General features: G+C 40.0%; 2 protein-coding genes and 1 long non-coding RNA gene across 4 annotated transcripts; 2 read left to right on the top strand and 1 right to left on the bottom strand.

Annotated features, from left to right (window-relative positions):
• The first annotated feature begins 5,216 nt into the window (after window positions 1-5,216).
• On the top strand, window positions 5,217-7,917 carry LOC143421085 (uncharacterized). The gene is made up of 2 exons (XM_076890033.1): window positions 5,217-5,802; window positions 6,054-7,917. The coding sequence occupies exons 1-2, from the start codon at window positions 5,264-5,266 to the stop codon at window positions 6,154-6,156; spliced, it is 642 nt and encodes a 213-aa protein (XP_076746148.1). The 5' UTR covers window positions 5,217-5,263; the 3' UTR covers window positions 6,157-7,917.
• An 894-nt stretch (window positions 7,918-8,811) lies between these two features.
• LOC143421084 (uncharacterized) lies at window positions 8,812-10,522 on the bottom strand. Its single transcript, XR_013100834.1, has 2 exons — window positions 10,174-10,522; window positions 8,812-9,513 (listed from the first exon to the last, which is right to left on the bottom strand). It is a non-coding gene; the product is annotated as an uncharacterized LOC143421084 (long non-coding RNA).
• Window positions 10,523-10,633: 111 nt separating this feature from the next.
• Window positions 10,634-21,975, top strand: mboat7 (membrane bound O-acyltransferase domain containing 7). 2 transcript variants are annotated; one of them, XM_004541173.4, is made up of 9 exons: window positions 10,634-11,832; window positions 12,985-13,067; window positions 14,103-14,232; window positions 14,478-14,604; window positions 14,702-14,858; window positions 15,268-15,463; window positions 16,498-16,650; window positions 16,778-16,954; window positions 19,096-21,975. In XM_004541173.4, the coding sequence occupies exons 2-9, from the start codon at window positions 12,992-12,994 to the stop codon at window positions 19,505-19,507; spliced, it is 1,428 nt and encodes a 475-aa protein (XP_004541230.2). In that variant the 5' UTR covers window positions 10,634-11,832; window positions 12,985-12,991; the 3' UTR covers window positions 19,508-21,975. The 2 variants fall into 2 exon arrangements, with proteins under 2 accessions (XP_004541230.2, XP_014267620.2); XM_014412134.4 differs by having other exon boundaries at window positions 10,635-11,832; window positions 12,988-13,067.
• The last annotated feature ends 30 nt before the right edge of the window (window positions 21,976-22,005 follow it).

The raw sequence follows: 22,005 nt of genomic DNA, 5'->3' as shown, positions 1-22,005 counted from the left end.
AACTAATGGCATTTATTGCAATTGTCATCTTGCGGGGGGTTAACAGGGTTCCATCTGTAAATGACTGCTGGTCAGCAAACCTGGGAAACCCACAGATAATTGGAACTATGGCACGAAACCGCTTCCAAGACATCATGCAACACCTACGCTTTGATGACAAGTCCACCCGCTGTGATCGAGCAAAGACTGATAAATTCGCTGCAATTTCCAGTGTGTGGGGATCATTTGTCACCAACTGCATCACGTGCTACAACCCTGGTCTACATATCACCGTTGATGAACAGCTTTTCCCATCAAAGACTCAGTGCTGTTTCCTGCAGTATATTGCAAGTAAACCTGACAAGTTTGGGATCAAGTTTTGGGTGGCTTGCGACCTAAAATCCAAGTACATTTGCAATGTCTTCCCATATCTTGGCAAGGACCCCAATCGTCCCAGTGGGGAGAGACTGTCTGACGATGTAGTGATGAGGCTGATGGAACCATTCCTAGACAAGGGCAGAAATGTTACCACGGACAATTTCTTCACATCGCTTTCACTTGCGCAAAAACTTCTTGGACGGAAAACCACCATCCTCGGCACAGTCAACAAGATTCGCAGGGAAATTCCTCAATCCACTAGACAGACAGATCGCAATGAATTCACCACTCAGGTATGTTGCAGGTCTTTTGTGGTTCTATGTTTATGTGTTTCATTGTGTGTAAAAGGGCTATGGAAATAACAATTTATCTTATTTCTTAGGTGTTTTCAACCTCTGCTGCCACGCTGACGGCGTATGCGGCCAAACGGAAGAGGACAGTCTATATTCTTAGCAGCATGCACAGCGTGGTTCAGACTGATAACACTACCAAAAGGAAGCCAAACACTGTCACCCTTTACAACAAAACAAAGTGTGGCGTGGATGTGATGGACCAGATGGTTCGGGAGTACACTGTCCGCAAAGGAACACGGCGCTGGCCAGTTGCCGTGTTTTATAACATGATTGACATGGCAGCACTGAATGCACATGTGCTGTATCAAGCATGCACCGGGACGAAGGAAAGACGGGTGGACTTCCTGGTGGCGCTTGCAACAGAGTTGGCTCGCTCTCATGTAGCTGCGAAGAAGGCAAGAAAAGAACAGTTGCTTTGGACACAACCCTCCACACCTGGCCCTGGAAAAAGAGCCACGTGTCAGGTCAAACACAAATGCAAGAAAAATCAGGCCACTGTGCGATGTGTTCACTGCTACAGATACACATGTGGTAAATGCAGACGACAGATACCATGGCAGTGCCAGGATTGTGAGTGATTGCTGAAAATGTTGAAATGTACTCACTCACTTTTTATTATTATTTGTACATATGTGTACAAATGGTTGGTTTTTTGTACTGTTTTCATCAATAAATCTCAGCAACAAAGGACCTACACCCATGTGTGTTGATTTCTCCCTAAGATGGCAAACTGAAACACTCCACTCCCCCACCCCCTCAATCACTCACCCCCACTCCCCTCCCTCCAGAATTCCTAGGTAACAACCTAATATACATATGAATGACTAGCCAATTTAGCTTCCACTTCCAGCATTTGACTGACTGCTCTCCGGCTTTTAAAGGTAGAAACGCAAAATGATGACTCCGCGGGGGTCTAAGGTAGAAACCCAAAATGACTGCTCTCCGGGGGTCTAAGTGTTTAAAGACGCCTGCCAGGGGGGATATTTTCGAAAACTCCGTTTTAGCATTTACATGTGGACAAAGGAAGACGGAGAAAACGCAGCGTCAAAGGTGTGCGCCTATTTTGATGCCACACTGTGCGCCAAGTTTTTGTCTCGGTGCCATGAATTCCTACAATGGCAGACTTAGACAAAATACTGTTAATTTTATTATCTTCAGTGTTTAAATGCTTACATATACACACGCAGTTGTATGTTTAAAAAAAAAAAGTTTGTTTTATCGGGTTTGCTTGTAATTGTTGCCTATATACATTTTAAGCTATTATTTATTATTTAGTTCAATCAATAGATCAAGTTTTGTAGTGACTATGAAATATATTGTAATTATCTGTTTCCTGTTTATCCTAGACAGGGCAAAAAAGGACTCCAAATTTTAAAAAAAGATAAAAATGAAAGACTGGTGCATTGTGCAGTTCAGCACTGGTGGTACAGAAATAGTCCCTAGTTCATGGATAAATGGGGAGAAATTGTCATAGCCTCCATATCCTCCGTGAGACACATTCAGGATCCACGCCACAGTAAAGAGGAGAGTTCATCCTGGTGCAACATGGCTCACCTATGCACCAGTCCGACTTCTAATAAGCCATGGTGGGTATCATCTGGATTGGTGTTGTATAAATGTAACAATAACAAGTTTTTCGTGTCCTAATTTATGTCTGGCCATACATTGTGTTTGTACTTCCAGGCACATTTCACGAAGCAGAACGCAGTCTTCAGAAATATCTAAGTGAACACTGTGATACGTCTGACCTTCAGTCCGAAGCTGAAACTCAGACCAGTCATAAAAGAAAGCACAAGTAAAACTTTTTTTATTTCACAAACATATCTTTGATTGCTAAGAATTTATGATCTTGTCTTTTATACATATCTGTGGTGCTTCCTTACTGCAATATCACCACATAATATAGTCCAAAAAGTGGAAGCTTGTAAACTTTTTATAGATGCAAAGCCGTGTACACTTGTGCACTTCAAAAATTCCTTGTATACTGTACCTTCTTGCACATCTCCGTTTCCTGTGTGTGTTGTTATAAATCAAACTGTAACTTTAGGAATTAATATTCCAAAAGCACATTTGTAATTACTTATGACCGTTTTCAACTTTTTTTCTTTAGACCAAATCCCCTGTACACATATAGTGACTCAGAGGATGAGCAGCCCACAAAAAAACGGTTTCCCCAGGCGCCTCGAGTGACAATACCAGGTAATAAAATACTGTCTGGTGTCTTTGTACATATCTGTGTGTGACACAAGGAAACTTTTGACAAGTTGTCTGTATTCTTAAATACTTAAAAAAAATTATCTTTTTCTGTCAGACCTGACAAGAGCTGTTAACGAACTCCGTGAGGAGGTCAGAGCCATCCGCAATACCGGCTGCAATGAATCGGTAGATGCTGGGGTACTGCCTCTGGATTTGCCCTTGCACAACATTGAGGAGCTAAACAATGCAGAGGCACCTCTTCAATCACAAGAGGCAAATAAGGCAATGGTAAGTATATAAAGGTTATGTACACTTTGTAACTATAAAGTGTAATAGCTGTCAGATGTGATTTAAATACATAACAACGGCCTGTTGATTAAACACACAAGCACTTGCATACACATTAAAGACATGAGACACGCTAATTCCATCTCTTAAAATGTGTCTATAGGTGAGACGCTTTACCTTGATTGGAGGGACCACACTGGAGGTGCGAGTCCGCCGTGTAATGGCTTATGCCATTACAAACGAGCTGGCCTCGGTACTAAACTGGGCAGGGAAAAAAACCAAGGACCAGACAAAGCAAAAAAGGGCATTTAAAGATACAGCGCTCTGCAAATGCATATTTGGTAAGTTTTACTGTTTTTTTGCTATATTACTTTGTCCTTCTTAATAACAAGACTTTCATGTCCGGTTAATCTGGAGATGGAGTCTTTGGTCTTTGGCTTGTTTAGTCCTCGGGTTGTAGTTTGTACAGCCCGAGGACCCCATGTTTATTTTGTTTTAAAGACAGTTAACAAGAGCTTATTCATGTGCTCTAATTCACTTTTTTTGTTTGTGTGTGTGTGTGTGTGTGTGTGTGTGTGTGTGTATTTTTGTCCTAGATGGCCTGACGCAGCAGTTAGGGGCAAACTCTATGTCCGAGTTTGTCTTTGCACAAGCAGTGCAGAAATGGCTCCGATACGCCCCAGATCGTTTGGGTGGTGCAGGACGCACATCATGCATCCCCATCCCAGAGTAAAAAATTACAAACTTCTGTGAAACATATAAATGTAAATAGGAAACTGTCTTTTAATAAAGTATTTAGCAAACGAAACATGCCTATTGACCTTTTTTTGTTTAGTTTTTTCTCTGTTACATCACATGCAATGCTTTCTTATTTTAGGATATTAATATTGACATGATACATTGTGAGACATTTGGTTTTTGTTTTTTTTTTAAAGGGTGTCCAATTTGAGGAATAAGTACAATTATGTGTTTAGGTGGTTTAAGTATTGATGGAAACATGCAGTAGTTTAGTATTGGTTAAAATACCTATAAAGAGAGGTAGATTTCCAGTCATGATTTAACTGTTGTTTTAATAAAAAGCAACTGTGCGAAAGAGGTGGAAAATCAACACCATAGCTCAACAGTGTTTCAATATCAGAATCTGACATTGTTTCAATGTCAACAGTATTAGAAAATATAACGTTGAATCAATGTCAGGTTTCAACATTGATTCAACATCAAAACCTGACGTTTCAACGTTAAAAAAGGGTGCAAGAGTGACGTTAGGTCAACGTCACACTTCAACGTTGATTCAATGACATCACCTGATATTGACTCAACATTGTTTCAATGTTTCCTTGCTATCTGGGTAGGAGGAAAAAAGTACTTTGTGACTTTCATTGATGACTACTCCAGATGTTGTAAAGTGTATTTCATAAGAGAAAAAACAGAAGTCCTGAGCAAGTTCAAAGAGCTTGAAAGAACCTTCTCAAATGAATGTGGACAGGGAGTAATAAGACTCAGAACTGACAATGGTGGGGAATACACATCTAAAGAGTTTCAAGAATATTTGAAAGCTCAAGGCATCCACCATGAAATGACTGTACCACACACACCACAGCAAAATGGTGTTGCAGAGAGAAAAAACAGAACTCTAGTGGAATCAGCTAGAAGCATGCTGTCACATGCAAAGTTGCCAAACACATTCTGGGCAGAAGCTGTTGCTACTGCAGCTTACATACAGAATAAGCTCCCAACATCTGCTTTAAAGAACGAAACACCCTATCAGAGATGGTATGAAAAAAACCCCAGACATTAGCCATATGAAAGTATTTGGTTGTGTTGCCTATGCTCATATTCCAGACAGAGAAAGAAGCTGGACAAAAAGGCAGTGTTGTCGCAAAATGTGCAACAACAGGGACTGAAGGACTAAATACTAAAGGAGCAGTATCAGTCCAAGTATCAGTCCAAGCCTAGTTCTAGTTGCAATGAAAAATGATCTTCCCGAGACAGGAAAAGACTGTACTCTAGCTCTGGCAGAGATAGAGAAAAACACTACAGGGATAGGAGTCACGAACGAGAAAGCGACGATGATCGTCACCGGTACAGACGGGACTACAAAGACAGTCACCACCGCCAGTACAGGGATTGTTTCCCCCTTTCTGGACGTTACTACAGGGAATGGGAGGCCGATCGTCACCGGGAGCGAACCTTCCAGCACCCTCGGGAGCGTGATCGCGACAGGTGCTCTAACCATTACTACCGCTACCGGTCAAGAGAGGACATTGACCATGAGCGAAGGGGATATGGTTACTCCCACCGAGAGGAGTCTCGTGGCAGTCGGAGGTGGTTGCAGGATAGTAAAGACTCCTGGACAATTAAGGATAAGAGTAATGGCAAAGAGAGAGAAAATTACTCCTCAAAGGAAGGAAATTTCTCACCTTCTACAGCACCAGAAACAAACAAGTTCAAGGGCTCGCCTTTCCTCTCCAGACAAAGAGGTTCAAAATCGCAAGAGGACTCTCAGCAAAGACAGGGACGACAGCTCTGAGGCCCGCCACACTAAAAAACACAAAAAGAGTAAGAAAAAGAAGAAATCAAAGGATAAAGACAGACACCGTGAGAGTGGGTGAGTATTGCCATCTTTCTCTCGATCCTTTAATGAAAACAGAAGGAAATGTGTTTGTTTGTTTTAAGCTAGATTTTTTTTGAAAATAATATGGGGTTAAAGCTCACTATCAGTATTAATATTTTCTTAAAAACGGAAAGAATTTTCATCATTTTATTGATAATGGGTCACTTTTTCTGTCTTAGGCTGGCCGTAAAGCTTGAGATCTTGGTTTTGTTAAACAATGTGATTGGTTCTCTGTCATCCCGTAGAAGTTCTGACGGAGATTCAGACAGAGCTGCGGAAATGAAGAAGAAAAAGAAAAAGAAGAGACATCGGGACAGCGATCCCAAACTGCACAGCCCAGTGCTCTGAGCCAGGGCCGTGCAGAGAGGTTTAAAGGGGCGGGTGCTTAAAGCTAAAAAGGGGCACATTGAGCCAGGCTGAATAACAACAACGCACATTCATCAAGAATCTAATATGGGCAACAAGGCAAAGCAAACGTAGCCGATGTTTTACCTGATGGGTACAATGTTGCTGTTGAGGGGTTGCTGTGGATAGTGCTGGAGGGCAGGGCTGTGTTGATCTGAGACTGTAGACATTAAAAAGTCCATAGGAGAGATGGTAGCTGATTAAACAAGTGTCATGAGATAATAACTAAATGCAAAGATTGGTGACAGCGCTTAGGCTCTGCCTGTGAATCACTCTTTGCTTCTCTTCTTCCTTCCATCCCATCTTTTCATATATCACTCTCCACTTGCTATGTGAGAACAAGGCACAACTTGCTATTGCAATAAACTATAATTTAATCATCCACACCTAACAACTCCAGCACTTAATCTACAATAAAATGATGAGAGAAAAATGTTATAGCACTGCCTTTAGTAGCCTCACACAGCTCTGTTTCCTCCTCATGTCCTTACCAGGCATGTCTGGACAATGTTATATCATGAGTAATATTTTTTTTAAAAATCCATCTAAATAAAACACACACATGCACACACACAAAGTGACATTTTAGACCTTCTTCAGAATACTGTATATACTATGGGCATCATGGTGCTGATCCAGAATCCTTACATTATTATTTATTACTAGAGCTACAATAATAAAGCAAAGAGGAGGGGGAGTAATAAATATAAAATAATGTATTTATGATGATTCCATTTGTTTCACTATCCACTCTGTGCAGGGGCAAAGCTTATTACATTTTTAAACTGTAGAGATACAATCATTTTACTGCTGTAAAATCCAACTTTTGTCTTATTTAAAATATAAATCTAATATAATCTGCTTCTTAATGTATGTTCTTTAAAATACAGCGTGTGTTTTTTAATATATTATAATTATAATAATTATTATGTGGACATGAATATTAGATCGTTTTTTAGTGAAATATAATCCCTCCAGAAAGGCAGGAAAAGCCCGGAAACTTACTTTAAAACTAAATATGTTCTAAATACTTTAAAACTAAATATGTTCCCTAAAACGGTGACAGAGCTACAGACCCATGACAGCCTTACACAGGTAGCCAGCAGCTATGACCAGCACTACTTGTGCAGTTAATAAAAGGACAGGTAATGTTTGTCGCGCTGTTGCACACACAGCACGCTCGTTTGTCAGTTGCAACAAGACAGCTTACCAACGTGTACGTAATAAGATAATACTCCTGGGTGCTACACACTACAGTGTACGCTGTACACCTACTTACTGGTTTTGTGGCATCAGTCTGTATGGAAGAAATATAGTAAGTCTGTGTCTCTGAGTTAACTTGTGTTTCTCCTGCAGCTCCGGACCGCAAAAAATGTGCGTGCTCTTTGTGAGCTCGTTCCCGGCTCGTAACCAGCGCGTTCTGCCGTCAAGGGCGATCATTGGTTAAATGTGATCATGTGACTGATGTACGGTGGCCCCTAGAGACAAAGCACGTACAAACTCCAAAACACATGCAAATTCCAAAACACATGCAAACTCCAAAACACTTGCAAACTAAAGAACACACGCAAACTCCAAAACACGTACAAACTCCAAAACACTTGCAAAATCCAAAACACTTGCAAAACCCAAAACACGTACAAACTCCAAAACACTTGCAAAACCCAAAACACTTGCAAACTAAAAAACACATGCAAATTCCAAAACACGTACAAAATCCAAAACACTTGCAAACTAAAAAACACATGCAAATTCCAAAACACGTACAAACTCCAAAACACGTACAAACTCCAAAACACTTGCAAAATCCAAAACACGTACAAATTCCAAAACACGTACAAATTCCAAAACACGTACAAATTCCAAAACACTTGCAAACTCAAAAACACATGCAAATTCCAAAACACAACGGAAGTGCTCCAGGACGCTAGGGGCAGTGTTGAGCTCGATTTGCAAAATAAACGGCAAGTTTGTCTGTATGGGACGGTCTAGTCTCCGTCGCGCTTCCCAGGTTGCCTAGCAACCGTGATACTAACCGCTGGAAACGTGTCATACAACTTGGTTTGACAGAAATGAGGGAGAACATATTTTGTTCATTTGTTTGTTTGTTTCTACATGAGCTTTGTGTGATTTGATAAGTATCTGAGGCTGAGACCACAGGACAGTAAAACATGATTTTTGGGCTTCATTTCTGTACTGAACAGTCATTTCAAGATTAATTAGTAAATAAGAATTAGCTGATGTTGTTCATGAGACTAAAGTCATATCACTTTGGTAATGTAAATATAATATGGCCAATATTCTAGTTATTATATTAATCATTATTAGCTATTACAGCAGTGAACATGAACTCTGTGTCAAATACTGAGCTTCAGTACAGATTCAAGTTGCAGTTATTTATATGTCTTATCACCTTAAATCTTCACTCAAAGACAAGTATCTTTGACAGTGCATATATAGGTGTATCATATATAAGAGACAAATGTTGTTCCTTCATGCTGGCATTACTAAATTTGGCTCATTGCTTACATATATTTATAAAAAGAAAATGTACAAGCTGTGATAACTGTTTCTGATAAAATGAAGAGTAGACTGATATATGAAATATTCCTTTATTGGGTGAGAAAATCAGACCATGTCATAACTGCTTTAAGTCATACAGAATAGATATCAGAGCCTTAAACAGGCTGGCTTCTGCTAAATGGGTCAAACTGGGCAGAAAGTAAACAAACACATAACATCCTTACAGAATATGATGTAACACTATAGATCAACTTAGCTCAGAATATATAAAGCATATAAACAATTACAGCAATATGATGCAACAAACACAGCAGTGCTACTGATCCAAAATACTCAAAGCTTCATAGAACTGAAACAAACATTTGTTTTTAGCTCCATTCTGCTGCTGATACATACTTTAGGTTTCTGAATATTACACTTGTTGCTGCCTTTCATAGTGTGTAACTTGAAGGCCCTGAGTACTTTCTCCCACACTGAAAACACTGGAATGATAAAATTATTTGAACATTACCTAATAAGACTGATTCAGGACAGACAATTAGTTATTTTAAACTTTTCTAGCAGTCCTTCACAAACAGGGAACAGTCTGTCTATTCTCTCCATCTGTCAGCTGCTGCTGGCTCTTCCTCCTCCTCTTCCTCACACAATGTTGAGTTTGTCCTGGTGGATCATCAGGGGTGCAAAGCCTCACAGATGATGTGCAGCAGTGGGTCCCTCAGTCTGTCCTCACTCTGGACACTTGCAGTCGTCACACATGGAAATCAAATGTGTGATAAGCTGCAGGATTCAAACACAAGTGTGACTTATAAACACATGTTCATATTTTTATTACACAATCAGAGAGAAAGAAACAGAGAGAGTGCAGGACAGACAGACAGGTGACAGTCTCAGGTGTATACACTGCTACAAAACAGCACAAAAGAAGGAGGATTTAGTGTTTGTGTTATTACGAAACAAGAGGAGTTCCCAGATGGTACAGTGGACACACATGTGTGACTCCTGTGATTAAAGCATCTTTCTTTCAGCTTAACGAGTGAACCTTCAGCTCGTTCAAACACACGTTAAAGTCCGTTTGGCTCGACACCACCGAACAGAGGCAGCAATATAACACAGCTAACATTAACAGTGCAGTGAATCCTGCTTGTGCTGTGATATTCAGGACTGCAAACCGAGCAGCATCACTGACTTTCAGCTTGTTGTGTTTGTGGATATATGACTGACTTTAATTATCCACAAAATCATCACAATCTCTGTAAGATTAAGGTCGACTATATATATTTTTTTAAAGTAAAGGCTTTAAAACCAAGTTAATTCTGAAAGTACAGACATGACTAATGTCACATAACTTTCCCGACATGTGGCCAACAATAATGGTTTAATGTTCTTCATTAAAAAAATATTTGCGCATAAATAAGTGACATAATATTCAGTACTTACTTCTGAAAGTTTACACTTCCTCCGCTCCGCTTCCACCGTTTTTTTTTCGGCAAAATTATCCACACCACCACCGCACTATGAAGTCTGGGATATGTTGGGCCATGAAGGCTACACCGACCCATCCTTAAAATTCAGGGAAATTATGGACGCATTTGAGGGCCGCATTTCGAGCAGCCTTTGAATTGGGAAAGCCTTCTCTTGTCGCTGTGACGTAATCGGCCTTAAAATGCGGCCTTTAAGGCTGCAAACCCCAAATCCGGTCATTGGTACTTCCTGGCTTGTGTAGTTACTAGGTAACAAAAGCTCAACACTGCCCCTAGCGTCCTGGAGCACTTCCGTTGTGTTTTGGAATTTGCATGTGTTTTTGAGTTTGCAAGTGTTTTGGAATTTGTACGTGTTTTGGATTTTGCAAGTGTTTTGGAATTTGTACGTGTTTTGGATTTTGCAAGTGTTTTGGAATTTGTACGTGTTTTGGATTTTGCAAGTGTTTTGGAATTTGTACGTGTTTTGGAATTTGCATGTGTTTTGGAATTTGCATGTGTTTTGGAGTTTGTACGTGCTTTGTCTCTAGGGGCCACCGTAAGAAAATAATATTAAATACATTCTAACAACAGCTGATCAAGCTTAAATGTGATGCTGTTGTTTAACGCGACATCCGCTGGTTTCTTCTTTCTGGCGCAAAGTGGGCGATAAACAAACGAGAGAGAAAAGCCGATCAGCTGATCATTGATCAGTTTCATGATTGAAGTAGCAACAGGAGAGGGAGGGAGAGAGAATGAGAGAAGAAGAGGCAGCTGTGCACCGTAAAGACACAGAAAAACTCCAGCTTTGTGTCTTTTTCATTGTAGCTGAAGTCCGGGACAAACTGTATTCATATTCAGCTCAATACCAAATATTGAGTAATATTTTCTCTGAATACGAGACGATTCCGTTTTTCTCTACTAACTAACCTTGTGAATAAAATAAAAGTTCACTATCAGTAACTTCATAGCACCTACCCAGCTGTATAGAAACTCCGTCATGCTAGCTAGTACGCAGTATGAGTTATTGTAACTGAATGACACAAAGCTGTGGGTTTGTTTTTATTTTCAATATCGCACACACCGTACTACACTGCATACTGTAATTACTGTACTTTTAATTTCTGAAAAAAAAAATACTCTAAAGCTTCTTTTAATGTTTCAAAGTCTATTTGGACAATTTGGAAATGACAACCATTAACTGGGGTATAAAAATATGCATTTCAAGGTTCACGTCCATTGCTCGACAGTTTTCAGTAAAATACAGTGAGCCACAGCGTTAAATGCAGATAATATGGAAATGAATCGTTTTAGACTGACATCCAATCCGCACCCCTGCCGTTAAAGTGATAATGGTACAATCCGAGCGCTTGTTTAGCTCAGTTGTTGAAAAGGCTGACTGTAAAGGTGCAGGTTCGAGTCCCCAGTCGAGGCTGTTTATTCCCCGTTTTCTTCCATTTTCATTTCTGTCGCTAATAAAATAATATAATTTAAAATATGATTTTAAAAAAATGGTATAATCTATCTCTGACGCATCGCTCGTCAACCAGGAAGTGAAAACTGATCCGGTGTTAAAGTGTGAATGGCTAGTTAGGTGTGTTACCAGTCTTCAAACGGACAGGTATCCCGCTGTATAAATGTAAGTAACAGTGTCTACTGCTCTAACGGTGTTCAATCCAATATGAAACATTAATGTGGACTGATAGTTTTGCTTTCTGTCTCCTTCCTGCCTGTTAACGGTTGTGGAGCCGTGGCTTAAACTCCCGTTACGTGGGTTTTATGCGTAATCTTGTGTTTTTAACCCAGTTTATTCAGTCAAGCAGCACCGCACACACAGTGCTGTTACTACTCACTACAACACTGCACCTATCTTGTTGAAGGTGTGCATACTGATGGTAACTGACAGCAGCCACGTTTTAACCCCGGAATATAATCGACAGTGGTTTCCACACTAATAAAAAGAGAAGTGTGCTCTTGCACAAGGGGCTCTTCTTGTCTTGTCACCGGAAGTTACCTTAACATGGATAATTTCTCCTTCACGTAGAGCAGATTTTCTTTGGTTTTTTCTAACCATGTGAGGGGTGTTACAGACGACTCTGTGTTCTCACAAGGGTTCGCGGATGTGTACAGATGATGTTAAAATGGCTTTTTATCGTTATTATTATTTTAGACCCTAGTGTGTTCCTGTGCAGCACATTTGTGGAGAATATAAAAAGTATATAAAAAATGAAAAAGCTGGGATATAAAGATTCAGGCTGGATAAGTGTGGACTCAATGTTTGTAACTATTCATTTTTATTCAAATGGATAAACTATTACTGTGCTGAATTTCGATATAAACTATGGGAGACTAGAAGGGCTGTTAGGATTACATTTTGAGCTGACGCAAAGTATACCAGTGCATATGGCACCACAACCGCTGAAGTTCAAATTCAGCAAACCTAATAATTGCTGGCGAGATAATTTTACACAAGCACAAGTGATTTGTTGTTACTAAAATGCAGAAAATAAATCTGTCCTTCAAATGGTGTTTAGAGGAGGTTGTAGTATTTCTTGTGTACTTTAGGCTCCTTTCCTACATTTAGACTTCCTGTTGCTAGCCACTCTGGCCTCAGTGGTCTGTTTGTGTAATTCACTGCACTGTGGCGGCCCTTAGAAATATCCCTCACTCTCAGCACACAAACTTTATTTCTGAGTATTTGCATGGAGTGTTTCTCTCATGCTTTACTTTGCATGTGGGTTGCATTATAAAAGTGTGTGTGTGTGTGTGTGTGTGTGTGTGTGTGTGTCAGCAGAGCAATGTCTCCTGATGAGCTGGTGTACCTGGGAGTCCTTGCTGCTTCCATCCCTGTTGGATTCCTCTTCCGGTACCTCAGTGAGTATTTCGATCAAATTATGAACACATTCATACATAATTTATATATTTATTTTTATCTAATGCTGTTTGCTGGTGATTGTTATACTATGAGATGAAAAACTGACACAACCATAATTTACTATTTAAATGCAAAAGGGGAAAAAAAGTCTTATTTTGAGAGTTGTGATTATTCAAATAAGTCCAGATTGCATACACGATACTTGGTTAGTAAAGGGTTAAAACGGGACGAATTATGTTGATTTTCAGTGCTCTGTAAGTGCTCGGGGAAAAAATACTGGCACATCGGATCTTGATGAATAAAATCATGAAGCTAAAAATCTTCAGTGATGCACATTGTGCAATTCATTGGAAACAAAACAACATAACAACAGTTAGTGGGGGGGGAGTCAGTCCTTTGAAGACTGGATTCAAAGTCACACCAAAAGTCCATGTTAACAAACAGCACTGAAGTTACAGCAGCACAGAAGTGTGTGACACTTTGTAACAGGAAATCGTATGCATTCAGCTGGTGCTGCAGAAAACATTTTAATGATTTTATTTTTGGTTGTATTCTGCTGCAGAGTCTGCTTTACACTGCTGGTGTGTGATCAGTTAAATTTGTAGACCGTTTATCAGCAAGGATATTGATCAATCAGTATAAGTTGAATAATAAAGTGAAGGGACTTTCACGTCTCCTGGAATCAATAAATGATGTTTGCCCCAAAGGCAATCTTTACCTTAGCTTGAATATGTGAAAGGACGACCACATATTCAGGATAAACACATGGAAATCACAAAAAATGCTCATGTTTATATTTTGCATGGCTTTCTCTTTAAAGGTTTTCACTAATTAACTGATGATTTTATTTTTATTTTCATTTGCATAAAAAAAATTACATTTCTCCACCTTTTATCAACGGGGGCTGACAGCAGTGGGTGGGAATCAACAGACTTATATAACATTATATTTTTCCTGCTGTGTCAGGCACTTTTCCTGCCCCACGGTAGACACTTGTAGGTGGCTTCCACTCTGCAATTTTTCTGTCACTTCAGGTCCACCTGTGAAGCAGGGTGCAGCTCTTCTTCTCGGCCTGTCCATCACTATCGCCACCTGCCACATCCACACACTCCACTCCCTGGTGACCGTGATCGGAACATGGATTATTATCAAGAGCAGTTGGAGGTGAGGAACGAACATCCATGCATTTCAGACTTATTTTACTTTGTATCACACAAACTGTTGTCTGTGAATTCACCTGTAAATTTCTCAAATATAGCAGCTGATCTAGAGTGTAGAAATAGTTAAAAAAATAAATAGAAATAAAAACCTGTAAGCTTTAATTTCAGCCAGAAAGTGAAGATCACAGCATGCAACAGGACTCCATGTACATGTAGTCTCACTCCTAACTATATATGTCTGTTTACAAGGCACGCCCCAGCGCTGAGCCTCAGCTGGACCTTTCTCTACCTCCTCTTCTTCCGCCTGGTCACTAAGTTTGGTCTGCCATCACCAACACCTTTCGCCAACGCCGTCCAGCTACTTCTCACGCTCAAGGTATGGAAAGTTAAAAACACTCAAGTGGAGAAATCAGTTTAAAATTATACTGCAGTGTATTTCAAATTCATGCATCCTTATCTTACTGTTTATGTAGATGGTGAGTCTGGCCAATGAGGTGCGCAGCTTCCACGTGGAGAAGAAGAAAGACGTGAGCTCCTTTGCAAAGTCCCCCGTCGTTGGCGGTCTGTCGCAGGAGCCTTCCATCTACGACATTTTGTCATATAGTTACTGTTATGTCGGTATAATGACGGGTAAATAACTTGTCTTAAATGTTCAGAAAAAAGGAAATTCTGATCTTACATGAACTGTTTTTAGCTGTAAATTGTAATTAAGTGTTGGTGTTCATTTGCTTTTGCATGAATTTTAACTGTTGTCTCTCTTTGTCTCGCTTTCTGCTACTTGTCCAATATTGTGAGTCCATGCTTTTTTTTTAGTATTATTTCTATTTCTAACAGTTTTCATAAATCTCTACTCTATTTTTGTTCTCTCACTTCCTTTTCCTACTCAACTGCACCCTGTGTTGTTTTTTTTTTTTGAACCACACTGCCCTCTAATGTTCCTCTCTATACCTTGCATCATCCTGATTGCCCAATTTTTGTCTGTCACTGTCTTCTCAATCCTGCATTTATCCCTCTGTCTCATCTCTTCATGTCCTTAAAGGCCCTTTCTTCCGCTTCCAAACATACATTGACTGGGTGAGGCAGCCGAGCCCGCTGGCCCTCCCCGGTTTGACGCCATGCCTGCAGCGCTTGAAGCCGGTTCCTGTCTATGGCACTCTGTTCCTGGCTGTCAACTCTGTCTTTCCGCTGGCCTACGTTCGTACCGAGGACTTCTTGGATCAAAACGTTTTCTATAGGTATTGTGACAAAGAATCAGCACAACAGCAATACGCTTTTGGAAATTAATAGGAGTTATAGATTAATTATATTTTGTCATATTATCACTGGAGACTTGTTTAAGTTTTTTTTTATCAGTGATTAAAAGTAGACTAAAGTAAGACAACTGTAAACAAAGCAATTTTTAAAAAATTCTATTAGAAGAATTCATTAGAATGATTTTACTCAAAAATAACATTTATACTCAGTTGCCACTTTATTAGGTACATCTACAGTGTATCGTGAAGTCGTCATGTTCAAGACACCAGTTTCAGTTGATTTTAGCTTTTTGACGTGGTGGAAGCAGCCATCAGAAAATGGGTACACTGTTGTCATGAAGGGATACACATGGTCAGGAACAATACTCTGGTAGACGGTGATTTTTAAATGATGCTCTGTTGGTACTAAAGGGCCCAACGTGTGCCACACCATTACACCACCCCTGCCAGTCTGAAACCAGTGGCACCCAGTGTGGTCTTCCACTGCTGTAGCCCATCTGCTTCGAAGTTAAATGTGTTGTGTGTTTAGCGATGCCCTTGTGCATACCTTGCTTGTAACAATGGTTATTTGAGTTACTGTTGACTTCCTATCAGCTCAAATTGAATTGGCCATTTTCACACAGAGAACTGATGCTTGCTTGATATTTTCTCTTCTTCAGACCATTCTCTGTAAACTCTGGAGAAGGGTGTGTGGAGAAAATGCCAACAGATCAGAAGTTTGTGAAGTTTGTCCAAGAGTCACTTGGACCACTGTTCTTCCTCATTCTGATGCTCTGTTTGAACTTGAGCAGGTCGTCTTGATCATGTCTACGGGTTTAAATGCAATGAGTTGCCACCGTGTGATTGTCTGATTTGATATTAACAAGCAGCTGAACAGGTGTACTTAATAAAGTAACTGTATATATATCAAAACGTAATTAACTCTTCAGTAAAGGGCACTGAATAGATTTGTCACATCTTATTTGTTTCTTAGGACAAAGGTGCATGATACACTCTGTCTTTGCTTTCATCCTCAGGATGTTCTACATGGTAGCAATATTCTTCGTATTTAGAATGCGTTTCTATTCAGCGTGGTGCGGCGCTGAGGCTGGCTGTATCAGTGCTGGCCTGGGCTGCTATCCAGAAAAGGCTCTTTCTAAACCTGGAGGAGGACCTACTGTCGACTACAGGTACATAATCACAGGAATAGCAAGCATATAAAAAGAGGATGCATCTGTGTACATAAACGAATATTCTAAAAGTGTAGGGGTTTCATATTTTTGGTGTTAAATGCTGGTTTCTTTTCCTTCTCTCCAGTCCTGATCCCACCACGGAGGAGAAATATGACTTCAAAACCATCCAGAACATCGACTGTTACAACACTGACTTCTGTGTGAAGGTCCGACATGGCATGCGTTACTGGAATATGACAGTGCAGTGGTGGCTGCATCACTACATCTACCCCAACGCCCCCTTCAAAGCCTACACACTCAGGTATATGAAGCAGGTTCTACTTATTCTACAGTAAGAGATCCCTGTGTGGTGTATATGGGACCTGTGCAATAAGTTCTAATGTTAGGAGGTACATGTGAGAGGTGGCAGCAGTCTTCTTTAATATTCTGTTTATATTCAGCAGGGATGCCAGTGAAGCTTCATATCTTATACAGAAGTAATAAGTCCTAAATGCAGTGCTGTTGTTGGCTAATAAACATTACAAGGCAACAGTAAAATTCCAAACTCAGTACGTGGGGAAAAACGTAACTACCTGGATTTAAATAAGCAAATAAGTAACAGCCATGCACTGAATAACTGCTTCAGGGTATTGAAACCTAACTGACGACATGAGTAGCTTCTCTCTCTCTCTCTCTTTTTTTTTTTTTTTTTTTTAAACAACCACATCAGAAGACATATCTCATGCTGTGTAAATGATATTATTCATTTACAGAGGTGTCAAATTATTGGCCGGCATCAAGCAAAGAAAACTACTAAGGAGATTACTGAAACTATTAAAAACTGTCCAACGCATTAGTGAAACCTGGAAGGAAAGTGGTGTCTCATCTTCCTCAAAGAGGAAATGTGGTCAGAAACCACTTAAACTTTTTACCCAAAAGCTTTACCCACTGAAAACTGACTAGGGGTAACCCTCAAAGCTCAACTGAGTCATAGGTCATATTTCAGACATGCTTATATAAAAAAATAGCTGGGTGTACAGATTAGTAAAATCCCAGAACCAGTTTTAACTGGTGCCAAAACACATGTTTATTTATATGTACTGAGGTGTCAAAACCTGTCAATAAGTGTGCTAGGGAGACTGTCAAATGTTGTCTTTATGGAGGAAAGAATAAAAAAAAACACTTTTTTTTTCCCTCTTTTCATTTATGAGTGAGGCTAATTGGGAAGGAAATGTTTAGTAAGGAGCATCCAAGATTGGATTCTGGGGCGATGGAAAAAGATCATGTGGTCCAAGTGCAGATTTAACCTGCTCCAGAGTGATGAAAGCATCGGGGTGAGGTGAATGAAGCGATGCACCTATCATGCCTATTATGTACTGTGCAACCCCGTGAGGGCAGTGTTATGATCTGGGGTTGCTTCAGTAAGCCAGATCTAGGCTCAGCAACATTAGGTGGCCAGAAACAATGAGGTCAGGTGACCCGATCAGGCTCAAATGTGAAAGAGTGTTTAAGGGAGCATGAGGCTTCATTTCCACTCATGGGAGTGAGTCTGAGTCTCTTATCATCAAAACAAGATGTTGGTGAAAAGTTGATGCAACTTTGTCTGGAAATCATAAATGTTATGACATCACGTACATGCATGAAAATATGAAAGCTAAACGTCGTCCAAAAGATGATTGAGTGTCTCCCCCCCCCCATTTTATTATTAATAACAAATGTCCCATCTTTTCTCTTACTATCTTCTTTCTTAACTGGCTTATGTTTCCAAGTGTCTCTGTCGCTGCCGCACATGCACATTTTTAAAAAAATGTGTCTCATTTGCACAATGATGAGACATAACAGAAAAGAAAAGCTTGACACTTCAGTTTGTAGCAAACATGACTCACTCAGTAGTGGATTCTTTTTATTTATTTATTTATTTATTTAAATAGCCTCTTCTCAGCAAAGCGTTCTGTTCTCTGTGTGTGTGTGTGTGTGTGTGTGTGTGTGTGTGTGTGTGTGTGTGTGTGTGTGTGTGTGTGTGTGTGTGTGTGTGTGTGTGTGTGTGTGTGTGTGTGTGTGTGTGTGTGTGTGTGTGTGTGTCAAAAATAAACTACACTGCCTGCTACAAAGAGAGTACACAGTGTTCATTGTGATAAAAGAACATGTCAGCCAGTGCCACGACGCAGCTCACATGTTTTTGTGGAAGTTTATAGCACACAGAATCATGAATATTCTGATGCATATTAATAATGTGGGTAAAAAAAAAAAAGCAGGTTTGTGTTTTGTTTTCTTACAAATACACTTACCGCAGACTTTAAATATCCCATTTATGTAAATGTGTGGGTCAAACCTTTTACAATTCTTCCTTTTTTGCACTTAAACCACCCTTATCCCGCCTCACGATCTTAACACCTCTAACAACTGAGGACAGAAACTCACCTCGTGTTTGGTGTGCCTCTCTCCTGTGTCTGTACCTCTCAGGGCTGGCTGGACCATGTTCATCAGTGCTTACTGGCACGGACTGCACCCTGGCTACTACCTCTCTTTCCTCACCATCCCCCTTTGCATCGCAGCAGAGTCTGCCATGGAGGCTTCTGTCCGAGCTAAACTGGGTCCACGTGGGCAGAACATCTTCGACTGGGTTCACTGGTTCTTGAAAATGAGGGCCTACGACTACATGTGCATGGGCTTCGTGTTGCTGAACGCCACTGACACCATCAACTACTGGATGTCGATCTACTTCATCATGCATGTCATTGCTGTTTGCTGTATACTAGTGGGCAGGGTCTTAAAGGGAGGGAAGAAGGAAGGGAGGAGAGGGGACAAAGAAGAGAAAAGAGAGGGCGAGAAGATAGATAATGATAAAAACAAAAGTGGAGAAAAAACAGACTGAAAGGAGGTGCAAGGAAATAAAAACTGGTTAGATCATTTTTGGGAGAGGAGGAGGAGGTTGCTGCAAGAGCAGAATTTCAAACGCTGGTTTCACCAACACTTATCTTCCTAACAAGAAAGCTCACACAGGTCCAAGAGAAAAGTTCAAATCTTGTTTAGTTAAAAAACAAAAATAAAAGTGCATTTCATATAAACATATTCATACAAATGCTGTGAACAGCGGAAGAGGAATCCTCGAGCGCCGTGAAGGCTTTTAGAGTGTGAGTGGCAGCTGGTCTGTAAACGGTTACAGTGCAGCAGATATCTTAACATTACTGAGGAATCTTTCACACGTGGATACAAACGCCTAAACTTCACAAACTCCTTCTGTTTCTCTTTTGATAAAGCCTGTTAGCAGTTTCAACATTATTTTTTGACATGAAATCAATCTGAGAAACCCTTTTTGCTGGCGTAGAACTCGACTTTGAAAGTGCAGGATCCCAGTAGTAGTATCATATAAGGAAAGCTACTTTTGGCTACTCCCTTATTCGTGAGAGGTCACCACAGCAGGTGTCTGATTGGTGTTTTGTTTTTTTTATACCGGGTTGCCTTTCTGATGCAACCAAACCACAATTTGTACCATACATCCTTTGTTTTTCTTGTTCTTCAAAATATTGTACCAACAGGTGTATAGGATTGCAGTAGTGGTAGAGGTAGATTCTGGGTGGACTCCTTGCACTCCTCACTTACACAACCACCATCTATGAGTCCACGACCCTGGCTGGGCCAGGTGTAAAGTAGGTCGTCTAGTATTAGAAATGTCTGGAGACTCGATCTCCAGCTCCTCCAGTCCACACGTTGACAAGATACTGAGCATAGATGCATCCATCTACGATTCCAGATCTAAACGTGAAATGCTTACAAGGTTACCTTTACCTCTTGCAGTTAAACCTATTACTATAAGAGCAACGAGTACCTCGGACACAGATGATTGACTAAATCTGTTTCTGTATGTAGCAAAACTAACGTAGGTAAATATTCATACTTACTAACTGTGTCTGTAAGACATGGGAGTGGTTTCAGTCCCCTTAGTATCCATATGTTGTTGTTATAAGTGTGTTACTGCAATTATCTTTCAAGTAAAATGTTGAAAATGTGTGGTTTTAAAAAGAAAAAGAAAAAAAGACGGCCGTTTCCTCACCTGGAAGTGATGGATAATACCAGTGGTGCATGGGGTTTTTTTAAGTTAAGGGCACTAAAAGGAGCAAACACCCAGATTTCAGTGCTTGTATTCACATCTGAAAGATTCTTACCATTACCTGCTGCACTAGTAATCCACTCCTGTCACCTGTATGGTGGTCTTGATAGTATTTCATGAGGTATAAGCAGTCTTGAATTGTATTTCTAATCAAACGAGGTGCATGTCATGTTGAGATCCTGGCTACAGCCTATATTAGAATGATGAATGACTAGTTTTATGATGGAGATAACCTAATGAGTGTGTCATTAGTTCAGCTATTTTGGTCTGTTTGATAAGAATTGACCTTTTGTATTCCTGCCTAATTAAATTAGGACCTCATTAACTGTTTTAGGTAATATGTTATATGTGTATATATATATATGTTATATACACACATGCACACACTGTATGTTCTGTTATTTTTGTATGCCAAACATTACTGTGTCCTAAATTTTAATCCTCTAAATTCCTTTTTTTTCTTTTATCTTTTTTGCATTAGTTCCCCTCACTGTTCTGCTTATAGATGTAAGCAGTTTAGATCATATCAGGAGCATCTCCACTGCATGCTGTTGTATCCAGGGAAAGGTGTGCCATGTAAATGATAACAATAGTCCGTTCACTGCCAAAATGTCTGTACTGCCATCGTGTAACATTCTGGGTAGGGACCAAACATTTAATGTGAAGACTTACAATTTTCTATAAGCTGCCAGTGTTTGTCATTGAAAACAGCACAGCTAGGATTGGGGGATATTGTCAATAAAGCTCCTAAAATAAATTCAGGAGCCAATCTCAGCTGACTGCAAGAGGTGGGGAACACCCTGAGCATGTCTCAACTGTTAATTCTCTTTAAGGCAGCGATGATGTTTTAGAGAGGCCATATTTTCATTTTTTGTGATACAAACATTTCTGTAACATTAATGTAAAACTGTTTGATCTCCTCAGTGCACTTCAGCAGAAAGTTAATACATGATGTTATTGAGTTATTGCCATTCCCTCACTGTTAGTTCGCACTGTATGGTCTTGAGGTTATTATTTGTGGGGGGGGTTTTGTTTTTGCGCCGGCTGTAACGTTCCCTGATTTGTAACAGTGTTGAAAGTGCAATACATTTCAGCATTTCCTCTGTGAAGATTTAGTTTGTTATAAAGGTCATATTAAAGCCTCTGCAAAGCATTGGGACGCAGTGCTTTCTCTAGGTAAATGTTTGTTAACGACATCCTGTTATTAAAAACCTTTTGTTGCTTTTGTTGTACACAGCAGCGTGTTGTATTTCATTTCCTGG

The sequence above is a fragment of the Maylandia zebra genome, linkage group LG11, assembly GCF_041146795.1.
Source record: "Maylandia zebra isolate NMK-2024a linkage group LG11, Mzebra_GT3a, whole genome shotgun sequence".
NCBI classification, from domain to species: Eukaryota; Metazoa; Chordata; class Actinopteri; order Cichliformes; family Cichlidae; genus Maylandia; species Maylandia zebra.
Note: the sequence above shows the minus strand (reverse complement) of the source record. Positions and strands in the feature narration are given on the sequence as shown.

Bases quoted from the DNA above. Each gene is read 5' to 3' on its own strand.
- LOC143421085 (XM_076890033.1), top strand. From the start codon at position 5,264: ATGATCGTCACCGGTACAGACGGGACTACAAAGACAGTCACCACCGCC. The intron at 5,803-6,053 runs GTGAGTATTGCC...GTCATCCCGTAG, and splicing joins GACAGACACCGTGAGAGTGG to AAGTTCTGACGGAGATTCAG.
- mboat7 (XM_004541173.4), top strand. From the start codon at position 12,992: ATGTCTCCTGATGAGCTGGTGTACCTGGGAGTCCTTGCTGCTTCCATC. The intron at 15,464-16,497 runs GTATTGTGACAA...TTTCATCCTCAG, and splicing joins GATCAAAACGTTTTCTATAG to GATGTTCTACATGGTAGCAA. The intron at 16,955-19,095 runs GTATATGAAGCA...TGTACCTCTCAG, and splicing joins TTCAAAGCCTACACACTCAG to GGCTGGCTGGACCATGTTCA.